At 37.9% G+C, this 20448-nt stretch overlaps 1 protein-coding gene across 1 annotated transcript in view; it reads right to left on the bottom strand.

Annotated features, from left to right (window-relative positions):
• Positions 1-20448, bottom strand: part of CFAP70 (cilia and flagella associated protein 70) — a 97825-nt gene that overhangs the window by 51010 nt on the left and 26367 nt on the right. The window contains exons 7-12 of the mRNA XM_023755108.1: positions 14234-14416; positions 12853-12947; positions 7893-7992; positions 4368-4502; positions 2246-2371; positions 1936-2019 (exon numbers count right to left, since the gene is read on the bottom strand). Of these exons, the coding sequence (XP_023610876.1) occupies positions 1936-2019; positions 2246-2371; positions 4368-4502; positions 7893-7992; positions 12853-12947; positions 14234-14416 (723 nt within the window). The remainder of the gene's footprint in view (positions 1-1935; positions 2020-2245; positions 2372-4367; positions 4503-7892; positions 7993-12852; positions 12948-14233; positions 14417-20448) is intronic.

The raw sequence follows: 20448 nt of genomic DNA, 5'->3' as shown, positions 1-20448 counted from the left end.
GGGGGTTGGGGGCCCCCACCCCTCTATTCACCCAATAAGAACAGGGCCCGATCAGGGGGGTTGGGGGCGCCCGCCAATGTCACACCTCCAGGGCCAGGGCTGATGGGAGAGGGTTATGGCTCTACCCTGTCCAAACATAGAATCCCGCAGGGCCGATCAGGGTATTTGGGGAGCTCCCCCCTATCAGGCACAGAGCAGGGCTGATCAGGGGGGTTGGGGCGCCTTCCCCTGTCACGAACAGAGCAGGGCGGATAGGGAGGTTGTGGCCCCGCCCCCTGTCACTCACAGAGCCGCAGGGCGATCAGGGGGTTTGGGCGCTGATCCCGGTGCCGGGAGGCCTCGTGGCTCCACTGATCCTGGTGTCGGGAGGCATATTACCCTTTTACTATATAGAATAGAGGCCTGGTGCACGGGTGGGGGCTGGCTAGTTTGCCCTGAAGGGTGTCCTGGATCAGGGTGGGGGTCCCCACTGGGGTGCCTGGCCAGCCTGGATGAGGGGATGATGGCTGTTTGCAGCTGATCACACGCCCTTCAGGGTGTGGGTCCCCACTGGGGTGCCTGGCCAGTCTGGCTGAGGGGCTGAGGGCCGTTTTCAGGCTGGCGGTTTACTGAAGCTCCCAACTGCTCCTTTTTTTCTTTTTTTTTTTTTTTTTTCTATTCTGGGCCAGCTTTAGCTCTGAGGCCTCGCTGCTGAAAGCAGGTTTCTGGCCTTTACCTTCTGTATTTGATACAATGTTGTGGTCCGGCTGGCTGTAGCCCAGCTGACTGAAAGCCGGTTTCTGGGGTTTTGTTTAGCTTCTATATTTGCAACATAGTTGCTTAGAGTTGCAGCTGAGAGGCCGGCAAGTCAGGCGGGGAACGTTGGAGTCCGCAGTCACTGGAGCAAGCAAGCCTCCCTGTTCGCTTCAGTGCATGGCTGCCGACCGCCATCTTGGCTGGCAGTTAATTTGCATATCGCCCTGATTAGCCAATGGGAAGGGTAGCGGATGTACGGCTAATTACCATGTTTCTCTTTTATTAGATAGGATAGGTAGAATTAAGCCCAAACTTTTTAGCAAGCCTTTCAAAGCCTTTCTACAACCCAGATCACTCTCTCTCTCATTTCTCACCTCCTAGAACCTCTTCTTTTTTTCATTTCTCTATACCAGCAGTCGCCAACCTTATGAACCTCATGGAACCAGTGGTTCACAGACCACCGGTTAGCGACCACTGCTCCCAAGGTTTCCTTAAACCAGCGGTTGCCAACCTTTCAGACCTCACGGACCACCAGTGGTCTGCGGACCACCGGTTGGCAACCGCTGCTCTATACCACACATTGAATTAATTGATGTACCCCAAATTCTGCTATCTTCTTTGTGCCTTGACTCCAGCTGTTCCCTGACCCTGAAATGCCTCTTCTTCCATCTTCATCTGGCAAAGGCTTCTCTTCTTCTTTCACTACTTAGCTTGGATGCCACCTCTTCCATGAAGATTTCTGAGATTGCCCCATTCTAGTAGCTACTAATCGTTTTGTTGGAGCCCACACAGCACCTTTATGCATTCCTCTACTACAGCATTCATCACAATTCTGTATTGCCATTAGTTATGTACCAACTGTATTTCGCCCACCAGACTGTTGAGTGTCCTGAGAGCAGACGAATAAATGCTGCAGATGATGCATCCTTGCATCCCTCATAGTGCTCAAAATAGTAGCTTTAATAAAAGACATAAATTTTTAATGCTGGAACAGTCCTTAAAGTTAATCTGGTACCTTTTTGTTTCAGTAAGTCTCAGCAAGACAAAGAAATTTACCCAACATCAGAAACCAGTCATGGTAAATAAGGATGGTAACTCAATGAGCATTTTCCTGAGCATTTCCCACTACAACATACTACCTTACTCAGTAAAGGACTGATGAATGTAAACTTAATTTTCCAACTCTTTATGCATAGTTACCTGTCCTTCTGGATTGTAGTTTGGAGTGGCATCCAGAATTTCCACAGCTGTATCTGAGCTCTGAGATTTTACACTAGATGCTGGCTGAAAGAAATGAACATACCTTAAAAATGAAATTCTTATATGGTCTTTACAATGGCAGGAACACTAATCATTATGTTGCATCAAAATGCAAATCAAATTGAGGCAATTCACCAAATGAGAAATAAGTGTAAGCCTCTGGAATGTAACAAAATCAGCAAAATCATCACCTTCTCAACAACCTACCATATCCCCAGACCTAGGCCTTCCTTTTATATCCTTTTCTTACTATTTTATCTTCTTTCAGGTTCTTAGCAACAACTGGTTTGGACAATGGAGAATTAATTCCTCCTACTTTGTTATTATGAAGCAAATTATGCCCAGTATCCCGGAACAAGCTAAATGAACATTTGGTCTGAAAAACAAACAAACAAAAATTTCAATGAATCATAGGCAAATAAAAGAAATCCACATTATTCTTTAACATCACTTAGTTTTCTAGATAATTTCAACATTGTAGAAACAAAGAGAAATGGGGGAATTAAAAAACTCTATTGCACCCATATTTGTTGAGGAAGTGAAACCATCACAGAAAGCTAGCTGTCTATCCCATTATTTAAATTCTTAAGAGAAGACTTTTCAACTCGGCTTGATTTTGTATCTCATTAACTTGTTACCAGACAGCTTTTCATCTTTGACACATAATTTCAAATTAACTTTAAATGGCTGAATTTATTTCTGTACAAGAAACATTATTTAATTACTGGTTTATCAATTATGATTAGAAGAAGAGGGGCAAGTTTATAGTTCAAAATAAAAACTGTGCATGGGAAAATTCAACTACAATGCCTGGAAAAGAGTCTTACAGAAATTTTAAAATTAAACAATATGGATGAATGTAAATATAATTTATACTGAGTGAAAGAAGCCAGACTCTCCCCACCCCTCTCCCCCCCCAAAAAAACCCAGAGGGATTGAACAGAAGTAGGAGAGAAGGATAACAGGAAAGGTCATGAGAAAACTTTGGCCAGTGATGGGTATTCTTACTATCGTGATTGTGGTGATAGTGCCACAGATGTATACCTACGTCAAAAGCTTTAAATTGTGCCCCTTAGTATATGTCAGTTGTACCTCAATAATGCTGCTAAGAACATGGTCCCACAATTTTAAAGAAAAAATTATAAATACTAATCATCACTCAAAGTCCTAAATTACTGTATTTCATAATCTAAAATGCAAACTTTTTCAAATTTTAACATCTCTAGGAAATGAGAACATTTCATGTAAGTGATATTGTACAATATGTAGTCATTTGTGTCTTTCTTCTTTCACTTTGCATAAAAATGGTGAGGTTCATCCATGTTATAGAATGTATCAGTAGCCCATTCCCTTTTTAACAAAACAGCTTTATTGAGATATAATTCACATTTCATATAATTCACCAAAAATACAATGATTTTGGCATATTATATTATTTGTAATCCATTCTTTTTCATTGCTAAATAATATTTCTTTGTATAGATATACCACATTTTGTTTATCAACTCATCAGTTGTGGACATTGGATTGTTATGAGTTTTAGGCTACTGTGAATAATGCTGTTCACAGTAGCCTAAAACATTCACATACATGTGTTTGTATAAATTCAGGTTTTCAATTTTCTTGAGTAGATTCCTAGGAATGATTTGCTGGGTTGCATGGTAAGCTTATATGTAGTATAGATTTTTTAATAATATAGTTGTTCTATTAAATATTGAGAGTACAATATTGAAATTTCTAAATGTTACTATCGAATTGTCTGTTTCTCCTTTCAATTCTGTTGGGGTTTGCTTCATGTATTATGAGGTTCTCTTGTTAGTGGTGTATACATTTATAATCTACATATACACTTATTTTATGTAATAATTTATAATTTATAAATTCTATCTTTCTGATTAATTGACCTTTACTCATTATGGCATGCCACTCTATGTCTTTAGTAATGTTTCTTGTCTTGAAGTCTATTTTATATGATACAAATATTGCCACTTAGCTCTGTTACATTTTCTACTTGCATAGTATGTCTTTTCCATTCTTTTACTTCAACTTATGTATGTCTAAATCTAAGGCATGTTTGTTTTAGACTGCATATCATTGAATCTTGACATTTTAAAATCCAAGTCTCATAATCTCTGTCCTTTCATTGGGGTGGTTAGACTACTCACATATAATATTATTGTTGAAATATTTGGCCTAAAGTTTTTGAGATTCAATGGCAGAATGACAGCAAGGCTCTATATTTAAAATCCCAGTATATCAATTGGTTCCAAACATCCATTGAAAGATGTATAATCTTTAGCATGTATATGTAAAGTAAACAAATATAAAGGATAAACTGGTACAGATGACATCTTCTATACAATTTTTCTGACCTTTTCATAGACCGTGCTGTCTAGATAAGGGTAAACATGAAAAGCTCCCCGAATCCTCTTCACACCTGGATACAGCAATGGGACCATATTAACATAAGCCACACCATGAAATGAAAGCGCATTTTCATCATCCACCTAAAGGAATTAAACCAGAGACCTATTAGTACCATAGAGCAATGTAGTATATAAGGTATGGAGCTCTGACTCAGCAATTCAAAGACCTGGCTTTAGAAACTAGCTATGCTACTTAAGTAGTTGACTTTGGGGCAATAGCATAGACATTTTGGGTCTTCACTTCTTCTTCTTCTTTTTTTCTCAAATTATAAGGGAAAGTTTATTTAGAAAGTTACAGAGATAGTAGAAGGGCCCTTGGAGCCTATGAGAAAGAGGAAGAGAGATATGCACCTTGAGGGATGAAAGAGGGAAGATTGGCCCTGGGGTGTGCTACAAGAAAAAGAGGAAAGGGGAAAGGAAGAGGTGGGGAAAGGTGCAGGCATGCTCCATAGAGAGAGCTGTGGGGTCTTCATTTCTTTATTTCAAAATGGGTTTAGTAATACCATGATCACTGAAATAATGCATATAAACAGTGTTAATGAATAGTAAAGGCAGTAGTTGAATAAACACACTCAAATTCATTAATATATATATTCAACAAAAAAATCAATTTCACCATGTAAAACTGTAAAAAACAACAACAACAACAAAAATTGAAAAGAAATCAGAAGCTGTGGCTTTTAGTTCTAGTTCATAGACTCATATGAATGAAAGTGTCTTACAAATCATCTGGACCAGTGTTGACAAATAGGCTTTAGCTAATGCCTACATTCTAATCAATTAGAGTACTGTGCTGAGAAAGAGTCTGTATCTTTATCTGGATTCAGAAGGAAAAAAATCCTTTGATTGATCAGTATTATCTGCCATGGATGAAGGAGGATGAATGCCATCATGTATTTGCCATCCCTAATTTTATCTAAACTCTCATTACAAAGATGAAGAATATGTAAAAAAAAAAATTGATCTTAACATCATTTTAATGGCTAGATGGTTTGCCATAAAAAACTTTTATAAGAAAAAAAAACTGAAAGAAAACCCATTTAATTCCCACAAGATTAAAAGTAATCTCTTTGATTTTACCTATTAAAATAATTAGAAATTAGATTAAAGTCCTATGATCATATAATAATATTATGTTCTTTACAAAGCTAAGGAAACTTGTTTTATATATTACAAAGGGAAAAGTAGCAGTATTTTTATTCTTCCAAAAAATCCATTTTAAAATCAATAAAAATCATTTAGGTACTTGTTAAGTGTATGCTATATGCCATGAATCATGCTAGGTACTGTGGAGGATACAAAGCAGTCTACAAGAGGATCAGACACAAAAGACCAGACATGCACAAGAAAAACAATAGAGATCATGTTCTAGGCCTGTGGTCAGTAAACTGCGGCTCGCAAGCCACATGCAGCTCTTTGGCCCCTTGAGTGTGGCTCTTCCTAAGCCAGGGGTGGGCAACCCCTGGCACGTGTGCCAAACATGACACGCCAGTAACTTTTGCTGGCACACGAAACCCTCTCTTATAATCTTCCATTTACAATTTTTGTGAACATTTGAATGACTTAAATGTTAAATTACAAGGAACTGGCAAGACACTTGATGTTATGTTTGGTTACATAAAGGCTTTTGAAAAGAAACTGGAAGTCTTTAAGAGGGATGTGGATGGTGAGATATTTAGATATTTCCCAAACCTCAAGAGGCACATCAAAGACCTCCCAAAATATGACAGAACAGACTGTCAAAGCCTTCAAAAGCTGTTTTTAAACATCATCGAGTCAACTATTGAGCAGTTCTTCTCAAGATTTGCGAAATTCAGAGAACTGGAAGAGACAGCAAAATTCATGAGGTTTCCAGACAGCATGAAACTGGAGGAACTAAACTTACAAATGTTTTCATGGATAGCCATGGCTGCCTTTGAAATGCAATTGATTGAATTTCAGAGTAGCTCAATTTGGAAGCAGAAATTTATTGACCTCAGAGTTGACTTAGAAAACATTGAAAAAAAGTGATTAGAGACAGGAGTACCAGAGAGAAGTGTCAAAAACGAACTATTGAGGACTTGGAATGCCATTCCAGAAAATTTTTTCTGTTTAAAAAACTTTGCAACAGCGTTACGCTCCATGTTTTCATCCACATATTTTTGTGAATCTTTGCTCTCAGTGATGAATTTTGTTAAGTCTCGTAATAGGAGTAGCCTGACGGATGAAAGTAGTAGCTCGTGCATATCTCTGAAGGTCACGAAATATAAACCTGATGTAAAATCTCTGTCATCAGTGATGCAGCAGCAAAACTCCCACTGATAATATCAAACGGAGTCATAAAGTTTTCTGTCGGACTATCAGTGTACATGTATACATTAAAAATAAATGTATTTTTCATCATCATATACTGTGTTTTTGTCACTCAAATGAATTTTATTATTTCTTCAAGGTTCTTCACATACGTACACCTTAAGAGATATCAAGTAGGCGTAACATGTTCTCAAAAAATTAGGGTGGGCACGCAGAAGAATTTTGAGTCAGAGATTTTGCTGATTTTGGCACGCACTCACAAAAAGGTTGCCCACCCCTGTCCTAAGCCCTAATTAATTAGGGAGTATCCCAATTAAGTTAATAACAATGTACCTACCTATATAGTTTAAGTTTAAAAAATGTGGCTCTCAAAAGAAATTTCCATCATTGTACTGTTGATATTTGGCTCTGTTGACTAATGAGTTTGCCAATCACTGTTCTAGGCTCATCAAAGCTATATCTTTTTCAGAACAGTAGTACATCTATGAACCCTATTACTCTAATAATTAGCAGGCTAAAAACATTGTAAGTCCAAAGTCTAAAAGAAATTCAGAAAGATGTTTTAGGATGAACCATATTGCCAATATTTAACTACTTTTGACCCGTAAAAATGGCTATTTTGTAAGATTTTACCTATGGTAAACTGTAATGAAAGGCTAAAGGGAAATAGGATGTCTGGGAATAAAGGCTAAATATTTAGTGGACATTAGGGAGCTAGGGTGACAAGTCATCTTGATTTGCCATGGACAAGGGAATTTCCTGGTACATGAGACTTTCAGCACTACAGTCAGGAAACTATTAAACAAATAGGAATCAGTTTGTTACCCTAGGGAGTAGCCACATCAGTTCATATTTTCCATTGGTATTAGAATTAGAGGCAGCATTTCTTATATAAAATGTTTTTCAATTCTCACCGGAAGCTATTTTTCCATTGGTTTTTTTTTTTTTTAGAGAGAGTGGAAAGGAGGGAGAGAGACAGAGAGAAACACTGATGTGAGAGAGACACATCCATTGGCTGCCTCCTGTATGCACCTTCCCCCCACCAGGCCTGGAATTGAGCCTTAACCAAGGTACCCACCCTTGGCCAGAATCAACCCTGGTGTCAGTCTGTGGGCTGACACTCTATCCACGGAGCCAAACTGGCCAGGACTATAAATATTTCTAACTGGACAACTTTACCTTATCAAATTTGGCAGCTTTCCCTTTGGGTGCAGTAACTAGAGGAACTCTGGTGATCTCTACAGGCCACAATCGGCAATCAGCAATTCGCTTCTGAAAACTGCATGTCAAGAATCAGACCATTAGCATTGCGTGCAAAAATGGAGTTAGTATAATTTAGGTTAAAGGAAAGTATTCCCCTCTTTTAAAAAGTAATGGAATACACATATATAAATGATTATTAGGTAAGTGGATTTTTTAACCTTCTCAAATCTATAAAACTCTTGAAAATAATTCTGTACTGCTAGCAGAAGCAAATTATACATTTTTTAGAGCAATTTGGTAATATGAATCAAAAGCCTTAAAATGTGCATAATCTTTGACCCAGAAATTCCACTCCTAGTGATATTTTCTAAAGAAATAATCAGACAAATATGCAAAAATAGTAGAAAAATATGTTAATCTCTACTGTGATAATGGATAATGGAGTACCAGCCGACTGGCACCTAAAGAGCTTAGAAGTTTCATTACTTTCCTTACAACAAACAAAAAAAAGCTGATCAAACTGAAAAATCAACAGCTTGTCTTAGATCCATCTAAGAAACAAGGTCACAGGGCAAATTGCCACTTTGAAGTTTGGAGAGACAGTCAAGTACAGAGAATCACAGACAGAGATCAGAAGCCGCTGGAGTCCTGTTACAGATAGAAACAATTAAGGGTAATCTTGACACATTGCTGGAGGCTGAGTGTGGATAAGCCAGAGAGTTAAAAACTCCTGGGGGCCCATTCCTAGGGGTTCCCCACACGTTTTTAGATTTTAAAACAAGGAGCTCAGCCGTTTCTCACAGTGAAGATAAGATTTAAAATCCTCTCAGGTAGAGAGAAGGAAAAGTAACCATGTTGAAATATGCCAAGTGTTCTCCATATCAAAGGCCTACTCTTTCAGGGAAACTACTTTACCAGAGCTTTATCTGACTCCGGGAAGGGCCATTAGGTACCTCCAGCCTCTTCTAGGTTTCCTGCCTCACATAAGGACAGAAAGAAAAAAAGGCTATTAAACGTTCTGAAGGTCAGAACCCAGGGACTCAAACCTATTAAAATACTGATATTTGATCATAGGGCTATAGAACAATCCTCCTCCCCAATACCTTGCCACTACATCAACAGAATTTCACTATAATAACAATGGATTATAACTGAGAGACTGCAAAACACAGACCCTATCTAAGAAAAAGTTCTTAGGCAAACCCACAGACAGCAGGGGAAGAACAAAAGAAAGGAAACTGAAGCCTTTAGCACCTACAACTAGAGCAAACATTAAGCGCAGCCCAGCTAGCCAATTAACATAAAATCGCACATTAAAAAACCTAATTGCCAAAAAAGATTACTCAGTACATAATGTCCAGCTTTCAATAAAAAATTACAAGATCAAGAGTACTGTCATTAAATAATTAAAAAATGGGCAAAAGACCTACATAGACACTTCTCTAAAGTAGACATACATACAAATGGCCAAGAGACATATGAAAAAATGCTCAAAGTCACTGATCATCAAAGGGATGCAAATTAAAAGGTCAATGAGGTATCACCTCACACCTGTCAAAATGGCTATCATCAACAAATCAACAAATGACAAGTGCTGCTGAGGATGAGAAGAAAAGGGAACCCTAGTACACTGCTGGTGGGAATGCAGCCACTGTGGAAAACAGTATGAAGTTTTCTCAAAAAATTAAATATGGCCCTGGCTGGTTTGGCTCAGTGAATAGAGCATCTGCCTGGGGACTGAAGGGTCCCGGGTTCACTTCCAGCCAAGGGCACATGCCTGGGTTGTGGGCTTGGTCCCCAGTGGGGGGCGTGCAGGAGGCAGCTGATTAATGATTCTCATCACTGATGTTTCAATCTCTCTCTCCCTCTTCCTTCCTTTCTGAAATCAACAAAAATATATATTTTTAAAAAAATTGCCCTAACCGGTTTGGCTCAGTGGATAGAGTGTTGGCCTGCGGACTCAAGGGTCCCAGGTTCGATTCTGGTCAAGGGCATGTACCTTGGTTGCAGGCACATCCTTAGTAGAGGATGTGCAGGAGGCAACTGATCAATGTTTTTCTCTCATTGATGTTTCTAACTCTCTACCCTTCTCCCTTAAAATCAATAAAATATATTAAATATATATATATATATATATATTTTAAAATTACATATGGATCTGCCATTTGACCCAGTGACCCTACTTCTAGGAATATATCCCAAGAAACCCGAAACACCAATCAGAAAGAATGTATACACCCCTATGTTCACAGCAGCATAATCTATAATAGTTAAGATCTGGAAACAGCCCAAGTGCCCATCAGTAGATGAGTAGATAAAAAAGCAGTGGTACATTTATACCATGGAATACTATGCAGCAGTAAAAGAAGAAGAATCTCTTACCCTTTGAGACAGCATGGAGGGACCTGGAGAGCATCATGCTAAGTGAAATAAGCCCTTCAGAGAAAGACAAGTATCACATGATCTCACTCATATGTGGAATCTAGTTAACAAAATAAACTGATGAATGTAGTGGATCCAGAGACATGGAAGCATGGAACAGAGTGAGGTACCTGGGAGGGTGGGTGAGTGGGAGGTAATCAATCAAAGACCTTGCATGCATATATGCATAACCCATGAAAACAGGCAATAGGGTGGTAAGGCCTGGAGTGGGGTGGGGGGGCGGCTGGAGGAAGTCAATGAGGGCAAAAAGGAGACATATGTAATACTTTCAACAATAGAGATTTATAAAAACAAAACAAAAAGAGTGCTGTCATTAATAAATTATCATGTTCATAAACTTTAAAAAAATTAAATTAAAAATTACATGGAATCCTAAAAGGCAAGAAAAATACAGTTTTAAGAGATAAAGCTAGCATAAGAACTATTCTCAGTTATGACACAGATCTTGGAATTATGATACAGATAGGGAATTTAACATGACTATGATTAACATGTTAAGGGTTCTAATGGAAAAAGTGGACAACATGCAAGAATAGATGGGTAATGTAAGCAGAGAGAGATTGGAAACTCTATGAAAGAATCAAAAGAAAATGCTAGAAATAAAAAACACTGCAACAAATATAAAGAATTCATTTGATGGGCTTATCAATAGACTGGATATAACTGAGGAAAGAATTAGTTAATTTGAAGATATGTCAATAAAAACTTCCCAAACTGAAATGGGAAGGGAAACAATTGAAAAAAATCATAACAGCAGATCTAAGAACTATGGGACAATTACAAAAGATGCAACAGGTATACCAGAAAGAGAGAAAGGAGCAAAAGATATATTTGAGGTCACAATGGCTAAGAATTTTACCAAAGTAATGGCAGACACCAAACCACAGATCCAGGAAGCTCAGAGAACACCAAGCATAATAAATGCTAAAAAATCTACACCTAGGTATATATTATTCAAACCGTAGAAAACCAAAGAGAGAGTAAAAATCTTGAAAGAAGCCACAGTGGGAAAGGGGGGAGAAGAGACACCTTTCCTATAGAGGAACAAAGATAAGAACTACATTGGACTCCTCTTCAGAATCCATGCAAGTAAGAAGAGAGCAGAGTGAAATATTTAAAGTATTGAAAGAGACAAACCACCATCCTAGAATTCTGTATCCAGTGGAATTATCCTCCAAAAGTGAAGAAAAAATCAAGAATAAAGATTTTCTCAAACAAAAATGGAGGGAATTTGTGGCCAGTAGACCTGCCTTACAAGAAATGCTACAAGTATTCAAAGATAAGAAAAATGATGAGTCAGAAATTTGAATCTATATAAAGAAAGGAAAAGAATCAAAGAATGAAATAAATAAAGGTGAAATTTTTTATATATTTTTCATCCTCACCTGAGCATATATTTTCCATTGATGTTTTTAGAAAGAGGAGGAGGGAGTGAGGGAGGGATGGAGGAAGAAAAAGAGAGAGAGAGAAATAGAAAAAGAAACATAGATGTGAGAGAGACACATAGATTGGCTTCCTCCTGCATGCACCCCAACAGGGGCTGGGGATCAGACCTGCAACCCTTCGGTGCACAGGCCGATGCTCCAACCACTGAACAACACCAGCCAGGTCTATTTCTTTTTATTTTATTTTATTTTTAATTTTTAATTGATCAAGTTGATAATTGTTTGTTCAAAGTAATGAGCAACAGTGTTGTCTTAACAAAATATCAGCAAATCAAATCCATAATGTATATTTAGTTATACATTTGATCAAGTGGGGAACTAGAGGTATACTGGAACTCTCCAAAATATCTGCTCAATTAATTCTAAAAATAATCTATTAATTGAAAATAAAATAAAACAGTTGTTCATTCAGATTATAAATATATTGATAATTCTCTATTTCTCATCTTCCCCTGATTGCCAGGTCAGAGACTAATAGTTACCCATACAATATCAATAGTGTTTTTAGTATCTAAATCCTGATTTGGACAACAATGTATCCAACAAAAACATATTTTCTAGCCTCTTTTGCATATAGAGGTGACCAATGAGAAATAAACAGAGGTTGTCAGATTCCAGGAAGACTCCATAAGAGGGGCTAAGACAGCCAGCATGTGTCCTTTTTTTTATCTATAAGCACTACCCTCTTCTTCCAACTTTCTGCCAGGAATGTGAATGTGTACATTGGAACTCTCACAGCCATTCTGGACCATGAGACAACCTTGTGGAGGGAAGGCACATGTCAAGGAAGGTAGAGCAAAAAGACACATTGAGCTTAGATACCTCTTAACACTGAGGAGCCACCATACATACCAACTCTGAAGTTCTTTTATCTGAAAGGGAAATAAGAACCTACCTTGGTTAATTCACCATCACTAGAAGCCTCTGTTATCAGCAGATGTGATGAAAGAGTCTCAGATCACCTTAACTCAAATGTAGATAAAGCTAACAAAAGCAACATTTCTTCCCACCTACAGTCTTGGCTGTTTAGATTCCCCTCCTCTTCCTACCTGACCACTGCAGGAGGATCAAGATAGCAACGACTTTCCAAGTCCCAAGTAATCCTTTTCTTTATGCACTCTGCTTGGATCCTCATTTCCCTGTCCTGTAAAACAATAAGAGACGTTTGTTCTCCCAATGTGCCATGGTTTCATCTTGCTCAATTAGTGGGGCATTCTTTTAGGAAATTTGATCACAATACTTTTATTACTACTACTATTATTACCATAAGTACGCCTACAACTGTAGATACTACACAACCTTAAATTTTAGGGTGCTTTATTACTACAGTACATAAGATAAATTACTTATATTATCCTTATATCGATCCAGTACTAATTCACATAACTCAATCAGTGATTCTCAACCCTGAATGTATGTTAGAGTTATTTGGGAGTGTCTTTAAAAAAATAATCAACATCTGGACATTGGTATTATATTAAAAGTAAATTCTTATGTAATTGATCTGGGTTAAGGCTTGGCCATTGTTATTGTTTTAAAAGCTTTCCAGGTGATTCTAATGAGCAACGAGGTTTGAGAATTAATGATTTAAACTAAAATATAACATAAAATCTAAATATCTAAAATATCTGCTCTAAGTGAAAATATAAATCTAAGAACAATCTGAATTTCCAATAATCACAATAATGAGAAAAGACACTGCAGAATGTTTTTCAAATATTTTAGCCTTATCTCTATTATTTAAAATATTTAAAATATTTAATGTCAGATATTGAAAGTAATTCAACCATCCTCATCTTACAAATTATATCACTGAAACTGAAAGAAACTATAAAAAGGTGGCTACTGGGTGGTGATCTGGGAAGGAATTAGGAGGAAGGAGGGAGACTTTAACAGCATATTTCTTAATTTTTTATTTCTCCCTGTGACTGTATTATTACCTACTCAAAAATAATAAATATAAAACAAAATAAAGGGTAAATTTGAATTAATTCAATTATTTTGTTTGCTGGATTGAGGATGTCAGGAGACTTTTAAATCAGAATTAGATAACTATTATTTTTGTTGTTGTTAATCCTCACCTGAGGATATTTTTCCATTGATTTTTAGAGAGTGTGGAAGGGAGGGGGTGGGACAGAGAGAGAGAGAAACATCCATATGAGAGAGACACATTGACTGGTTGTCTCCCAGGGACTGGGGATAGAGCCTGCAATTGAGGTATGTGCCCTTGACTGGAATTGAACCCGTGACCCTTTAGTTCAAAGACAGAAATTCTACCTGAGCCAAACAGGCGAGGGTGAAAACTGTATTATTGGCATATAATTGTTCCATTTTAACAGGTGATAATGCAAATAAATTATAGTGATTCACAAAATATTTTATCTTATGTCACACTGAATTTATCACAGAAAAGCTGAATAACTCCTTCACCTCAGGGTGGTTGAGTTCTCCGTCTTCTTCCTCGTAGGGCCCACCAACAATGAATGCATCAGGAATGTTATTAGCTCCTGGAGCCAGAATGTTGGCAATAGGCCATTTTTTGGGCCGGGGAGTAGGTTCTCTTTCCCCTCCAAGCTTCAGAGTTCCATTCTTGAAGAAAATAGGATAGTCTTTCTGCCAAATAAATACATCAGGAGATTTTGTAAAAGACTTTGAAATGGACAAAATGGATTAATGAAATGTCATAGTATTGTTTTTGTTAATCCTTACCCAAGGATATTTTTTCCATTGATTTTTAGAGTAAGTGGAAGGGATGGGGAGAGACACAGAAACATCAATGTGAGGCAGACACATCAATTGGTTAACTCCCTCACAAGCTCTGATCAGGGCCAGGGATTGAATCTGCAACCCAGGTACCTGCCCTTGACCAGAAATCAAACCCATTTGGTGTGCAGGTCGATGCTCTAACCATCTAACCACACTAGTCAGGGCCTGAAGTGTCTTCAATGCAATGCTGGGTATTATCTAACAGAACCTTCTGTGATTATCTGATTCTGTAGAAGCACCTGTGCCCTTCATTGTCTTTGTGCTATTTTATAATTCTGTAATTTATTACAAATTTATGATAACCCAAAATATTCTTGTCCATAGATATGCAAAGTACTTTGTCCAGTGGAGATGTAACTGATTATTGCCCTGTGGCTGGTAACAAGGTTTGAATTATTAGCAGATTCATTTCATCCACCCAGTGTTGTTCAGAGGTTGAACATTGATCCAGGAACCAAGAGGTTCGATTCTCCATCAGGGCACATGCCTGGGTTGCAGGCTCAATCCCCAGTAGGGGGTGTGCAGGAGGCAGCTGATCAATGATGTTTCTCTCTCAGCGATGTTTCTAACTCTCTATCCCTCTTCCTTCCTCTCTCTTTAAAAATCAATAAAGAAAAAAAAAACTTCATTTCAACAGTCCTGATTGCTTACCTATGGGTCATTTCTTCAGATTCTCCTTTAAACTGATTTAAACCCTTTTTGTCATTTTATATTTATATAAGGGTTATGATGTAGCTTTTAAAAAAATTATCTTTTAAAAAACAAACAAATTTGACAAAGACCTAAAATATAGGCACTTCCATATTTATAATTTATTTAAAATATATTTGCAATAGGAAACTGGTAAAGATGTAAATAAAAAATTTACAGAAAGAAAAATTAGAAAATATAACATTTAAATAAAAACATGTTAGATATCATTAATAGTAAGTGAAATGCACATTAAAACAATGACATACCATTTTAAACCATACATTGACAAAGTCAAAGTCTGAAAATATCAAGTATAAATATTGTTAAGGGAATGGTATTTTTATATATAGTTGATGGAACTATGGAAAGTTTATAGTATCTAGTAAAATTTAAAATTGGCATGCCCTATAACTCAGCTATTCTAGTTCTTTATTTTAAGTTTAAAAATGTTTGTGAAGAAGGGACATTTCTGGAATGGCAGAGTAAGGACTTCTAAAAATCTGCTCCTCTATAAAAACAATATAAATATTGGCAAAAATTATAAAATTAATGGTGCCAAGACCATTCAATGGGTACAGAACAGTCTTTTCAACAAATAGTGCTAAGAAACTAGTTATCTACATGCAAAAGAATGAAGTTGGACCCTTACCTAACATCATATACAAAAACTAACTCAAAATGAATCAAAGGCCTAACACTAAACGATACAACTCTTAGAAGAAAACAGAGGGGGGAAGATTCATGACATTGGGGTTAACAATGATTTATTGGTTATGAACAACAAAAGAAAACATGGACAAACTGCACTTCATCAAAATTAAAATCTTTTGTAGATTCAAAGATACTGGGGTGATATCAGAAGAATGGCAGTGTAAGAGATCCCCTTGGCCTCTCCCCTTGAAGTTTCAACAATTTGAACAGCTATAACTCAACAAAGGATTCCCTGCTCAATGTACAAATACACCTGGAAGATTCACGCATTGAAATACCTAGAGGTGGGCAAGTGGAGCAAAAGGGGGAGGCGAAAAGGGAGAGGAGCTGTTACAAGCCAGGAATGTAGTTGGCAGCTGGGAGCTCACGGTGGGGCTCTGTCTAGAGAGGAGAGGAATCCAGTCGTGGCTCACACTCCCTTCAGCCAGGAGGAGCAAAGAGACTCAGTGAGCACTCCTGCAGAAGTGAGCAGTATGATCTGCAGCTGGACAGAGAGACCTGGGCAAGGCACAGGAGTGCGGCCACAGTTTCCAGGGCATCAGCACTTCAGACACAGAAACAAAGCCACAAAGTCCGACTACCTCATCTTCACCTCCCAGAGTCTGCCTCCCTTTGTCCTTGGTTTGGGGTTATGGAGCACATTATCTGTACATCTGAGAACCAGTATTATAGAATCACATTTCTCCCTGAGCAAAGGGTGCCCTCTGTGACCCATCTCAGGATTGGGGCATAGGGGGGACCCCACGGAAGACACAATGTCACCATTACTGGGAGGGCAAAACAACAAGGAAGCTGATGGCAGCCAGAAACTTGGGGTTGGCACTAGGATTTCACGAGCTAAAAACGCTTGTGGTTCAATGTCATCTACCAGAAAAGAATATAAAGACCTCTTTGTATTAATCTGCTAGTAAAGACCTCTTTGTATTAATCTGCTAGAGAAATGCCACTCACACATTGATGCCTAGACAGAGAAGGAATCCATCAAATACCATGAATAACCAAGGTAGGGAGGCAGCTTGGAAAGAAAATGAAAAATATCCTGTAAACAACCTAACATTACACGTTAAAGTACTAGAAAAAGAAGAACAAAAGGAACCCAAAGTCAGCAGAAGAAAGGAAGTAATAAAAATTAGAGCAGAACTGAATGAAATAGAGAACAAAAAGACTATGCCAAAAAAAGTTAATACAATAAAAAACTGGTTCTTTGAAAAAATTAGCCTGGCTGATGTGTCTCAGTGGTTGAGCATCAACCTATGAACCAGGAGGTCATAATTTTATTTCAGTCAGGGCACATGCCTGGGTTGCAGGCTTGATCCCCAGTAGGGGGCATGCAGGAGTCAGCCCATTGATGATTCTTTCTCATCACTGATATTTCTGTGTTTCTCTCCCTTTCTCTGAAATCAATAAAAATATATTTTAAAAAGAGAAGATTAATAAAATTGATAAACCCCTGGCTAGACTCACTAAGAAAAAAGAGAAAAGACTCATATAAACAAAATTGAAAGCGAAAAAGGAGGAGTTAACACAGACATCACTGATATACAAAGAATCATACTAGAATACCATGACAGATTATATGCCACCAAATTCAAAAACCTAGAAGACATAGATAAGTTTCTAGAAATCTATAAACTTCCTAGACTCATGAAGAAATGGAAAATCGAAATAGACTGATAAAAAGTGAGAAAATTAAAACAACCATCAAATTCCTCCCTTTTATTTTCAAAAAATAAAAGTCCAGGACCATATGGTTCCACTAGTGAATTCTACCAAATATTAAAAGAAGATTTGACACCTATCCTTCTCAAACTCTTCCAAAAAATTTGGAGAGGCAAAACTTCCCAACATTTTATGAGGCTATCATAACCCTGATACCAAAACCTGGTAAGAATAACACTAAAAAAGAAAACTACAGACCAATATCTCTGATGAATATACATGCAAAAATCTTAAACACAATACTAACAATTTGAATACAACAATTCACTAAAAATATAATACATCACGATCAGGAGGGGTTCATTCCAGAGGCACAAGGATGGTTCAACATATGCAAATCGAACAATGTAATATACCACATTAACAAACAAAGGATAAAATCATATGATCTTATCAATAGATGCAGAAAAAACATTTGATAAGTTAAAACATCCATTTATGATTAAAACACTCAATAAAACAGGCATAGAAGAAAAGTACCTCAACATGATAAAGGCAATATGTGACAAACCCTCAGCCAATATCATACTCAATGGTGAAAAACTGAAAGCTTTTCCTCTAAGATCAGGAACAAAACAAGGATGTCCACTCTCACTATTCTTATTTAAGATACTTCTGGAAGTCCTAGCCAGAGCAATCAGGTAAGAGAAAGAAATAAAAGGCATCCAAATTGGGAAAGACTAAATAAAAGTGTTATTTTTTACAGATGACATGATTCTGTATATGTAAAATTCTAAAGACTCCACCAAAAACTATAAGAAACAATAAACTTGCAGGATGCAAAATCAATGTACAAAAATTCACTGTTTTTCTATATACTAACAATGAAACTTCAGGAAAAACAAATAAACAAACATTTTCTTTTGCAATCGCAACCAACAGAATAAAATACCTAGCAATATACTTAACAAAGGATGTGAAGAACCTATATACTAAAAAGACACAATGAAATGGAAAGACATTCTGTGTTCATGAATTGGAATAATCAATATAGTTAAACATCGCAACAGATTTTTTAAAATATATTTTATTGATTTTTTACAGAGAGGAAGGGAGAGGGACAGAGAGTTAGAAACATTGATCAGCTGCCTGCTGCACACTCCCCACTGGGATGTGCCTGCAACCAAAGTACGTGCCCTTGACCGGAATCGAACCTGGGACCCTTCAGTCTGCAGGCCGATGCTCTATCCACTGAGCCAAACTGGTCAGGGCACATTGCAACAGATTTAATGCAATTCCCATAAAAACTCCAATGTCATTTTTTAGAGAAATAGAACAAAAAATCATCAGATTGTATGGAACCTCAAAAAACCCTGATTAGCCAAAGCAATCCTGAGAAAAAAGAACTAAGCCAGAGGTATCACACTACTTGACTTCAAATTATACTACAAAGCAACAATAATCAAAACAGCCTGGTATTGAAGCAACAGCCATATAGGTTGCTTGGTGTAAAAACAAACAAGCAGACAACAAAAAAAAAACAACCCAGCCTGGTATTGACAGAGAAGCAGTCATACAGACCAATGGAACAGAATTGAGAGCCCAGAAATAAACCCACATGTTTTGGTCAAGTAATTTTTGACAAAGGAGCCAAAAATATATAGTAGAGAAAAGAACGCCTCTTCAATAAATGGTGCTGGGGAAATTGGAAAGCTCATGTAAAAGAATGAAACTAAACTGCTACTTGTCACCATACACAAAAATTAACTCAAAATGGATCAAAGACCTAAATATAACACCTGAATAATAAAGCACATAGAAGAAAACATAGGTACAAACTTTTTTTTTTCTTTTTTTTTTTAAATCTTTATTGTTCAGATTATTACATTTGTTCCTCTTTTTTCCCCCCATAACTCCCCTCCTTCCAGCTCCCACCCCACCCTCCACCCTCACTCCCCACCCACTGAGTTCATCCATAGGTGCATGATTTTTGTCCAGTCACTTCCCGCATCTCCCACACCCCTTTTCCCCCAAGAATAGTGAAAGCCACCCATTGCCTGTGTTACCACTTCCCTTCCCCCATCGCCACCTGATGACAGATATTCATCCTTCCTGCCCAGTGCCCCCGTGTGGCCTTCTTCCCCACCCCACTCCCAGGCAGAATTATTTGCTACCTCTTCTGAAGTCTCAGGCACATTTGTATACTGACACAGTAGAATTGGGGAATGCCATTTGGGCAGTATTAATATAATTCTAGTGGGCACACTCCTCCGTTTACATTTACTTGCTGACTGATTTTAAGTTGGCATGTATGTAGAATTTTATACCCACCCAAACACATGTGCACAATTAGGTGAGCTGTAGGTACAAGTGCCACTGAATGTGAAGGGGCAGGGGTGTTTAGTGCGTGATGATGTTTGCATACTTGTCCTATCGTGGCCTGTAGCGGTACGGTGTCCTGGTGGGCGGCACACAGAAGGGTCCTGCCCTCATGAGGCTTACAGCCCGATAAGGGTGACGCACTGAGAAACATTTCAAATAATATGCAATATAAATCGGCTGCGAGTGCTCCAGGAGGAAGACCGATGTCAGGGAGAAATAGCAGGTGTTTCCTTTATAGGGTTGGGAGTCGAGAATCATGACTGAGGGAATGGGTCTGCGTCGCTGTGTGTATTGATAAAGGATGGAACAGGCGCCGGAGAGCCCACGCATCTCATCGCGTGTTAAAACCAGAAGATGTGTCGCCCCTTCTCCGGGTTCTTTTTTTCGTGGGGCCCCCGCCCACCTCCACTCATAGAGGTGAATACCCCCTGGTC

This window comes from Myotis lucifugus, unplaced genomic scaffold (genome assembly GCF_000147115.1).
Source record: "Myotis lucifugus unplaced genomic scaffold, Myoluc2.0 scaffold_69, whole genome shotgun sequence".
Classification (NCBI taxonomy): Eukaryota; Metazoa; Chordata; class Mammalia; order Chiroptera; family Vespertilionidae; genus Myotis; species Myotis lucifugus.
This window is presented reverse-complemented; position numbering and strand designations above follow the sequence as displayed.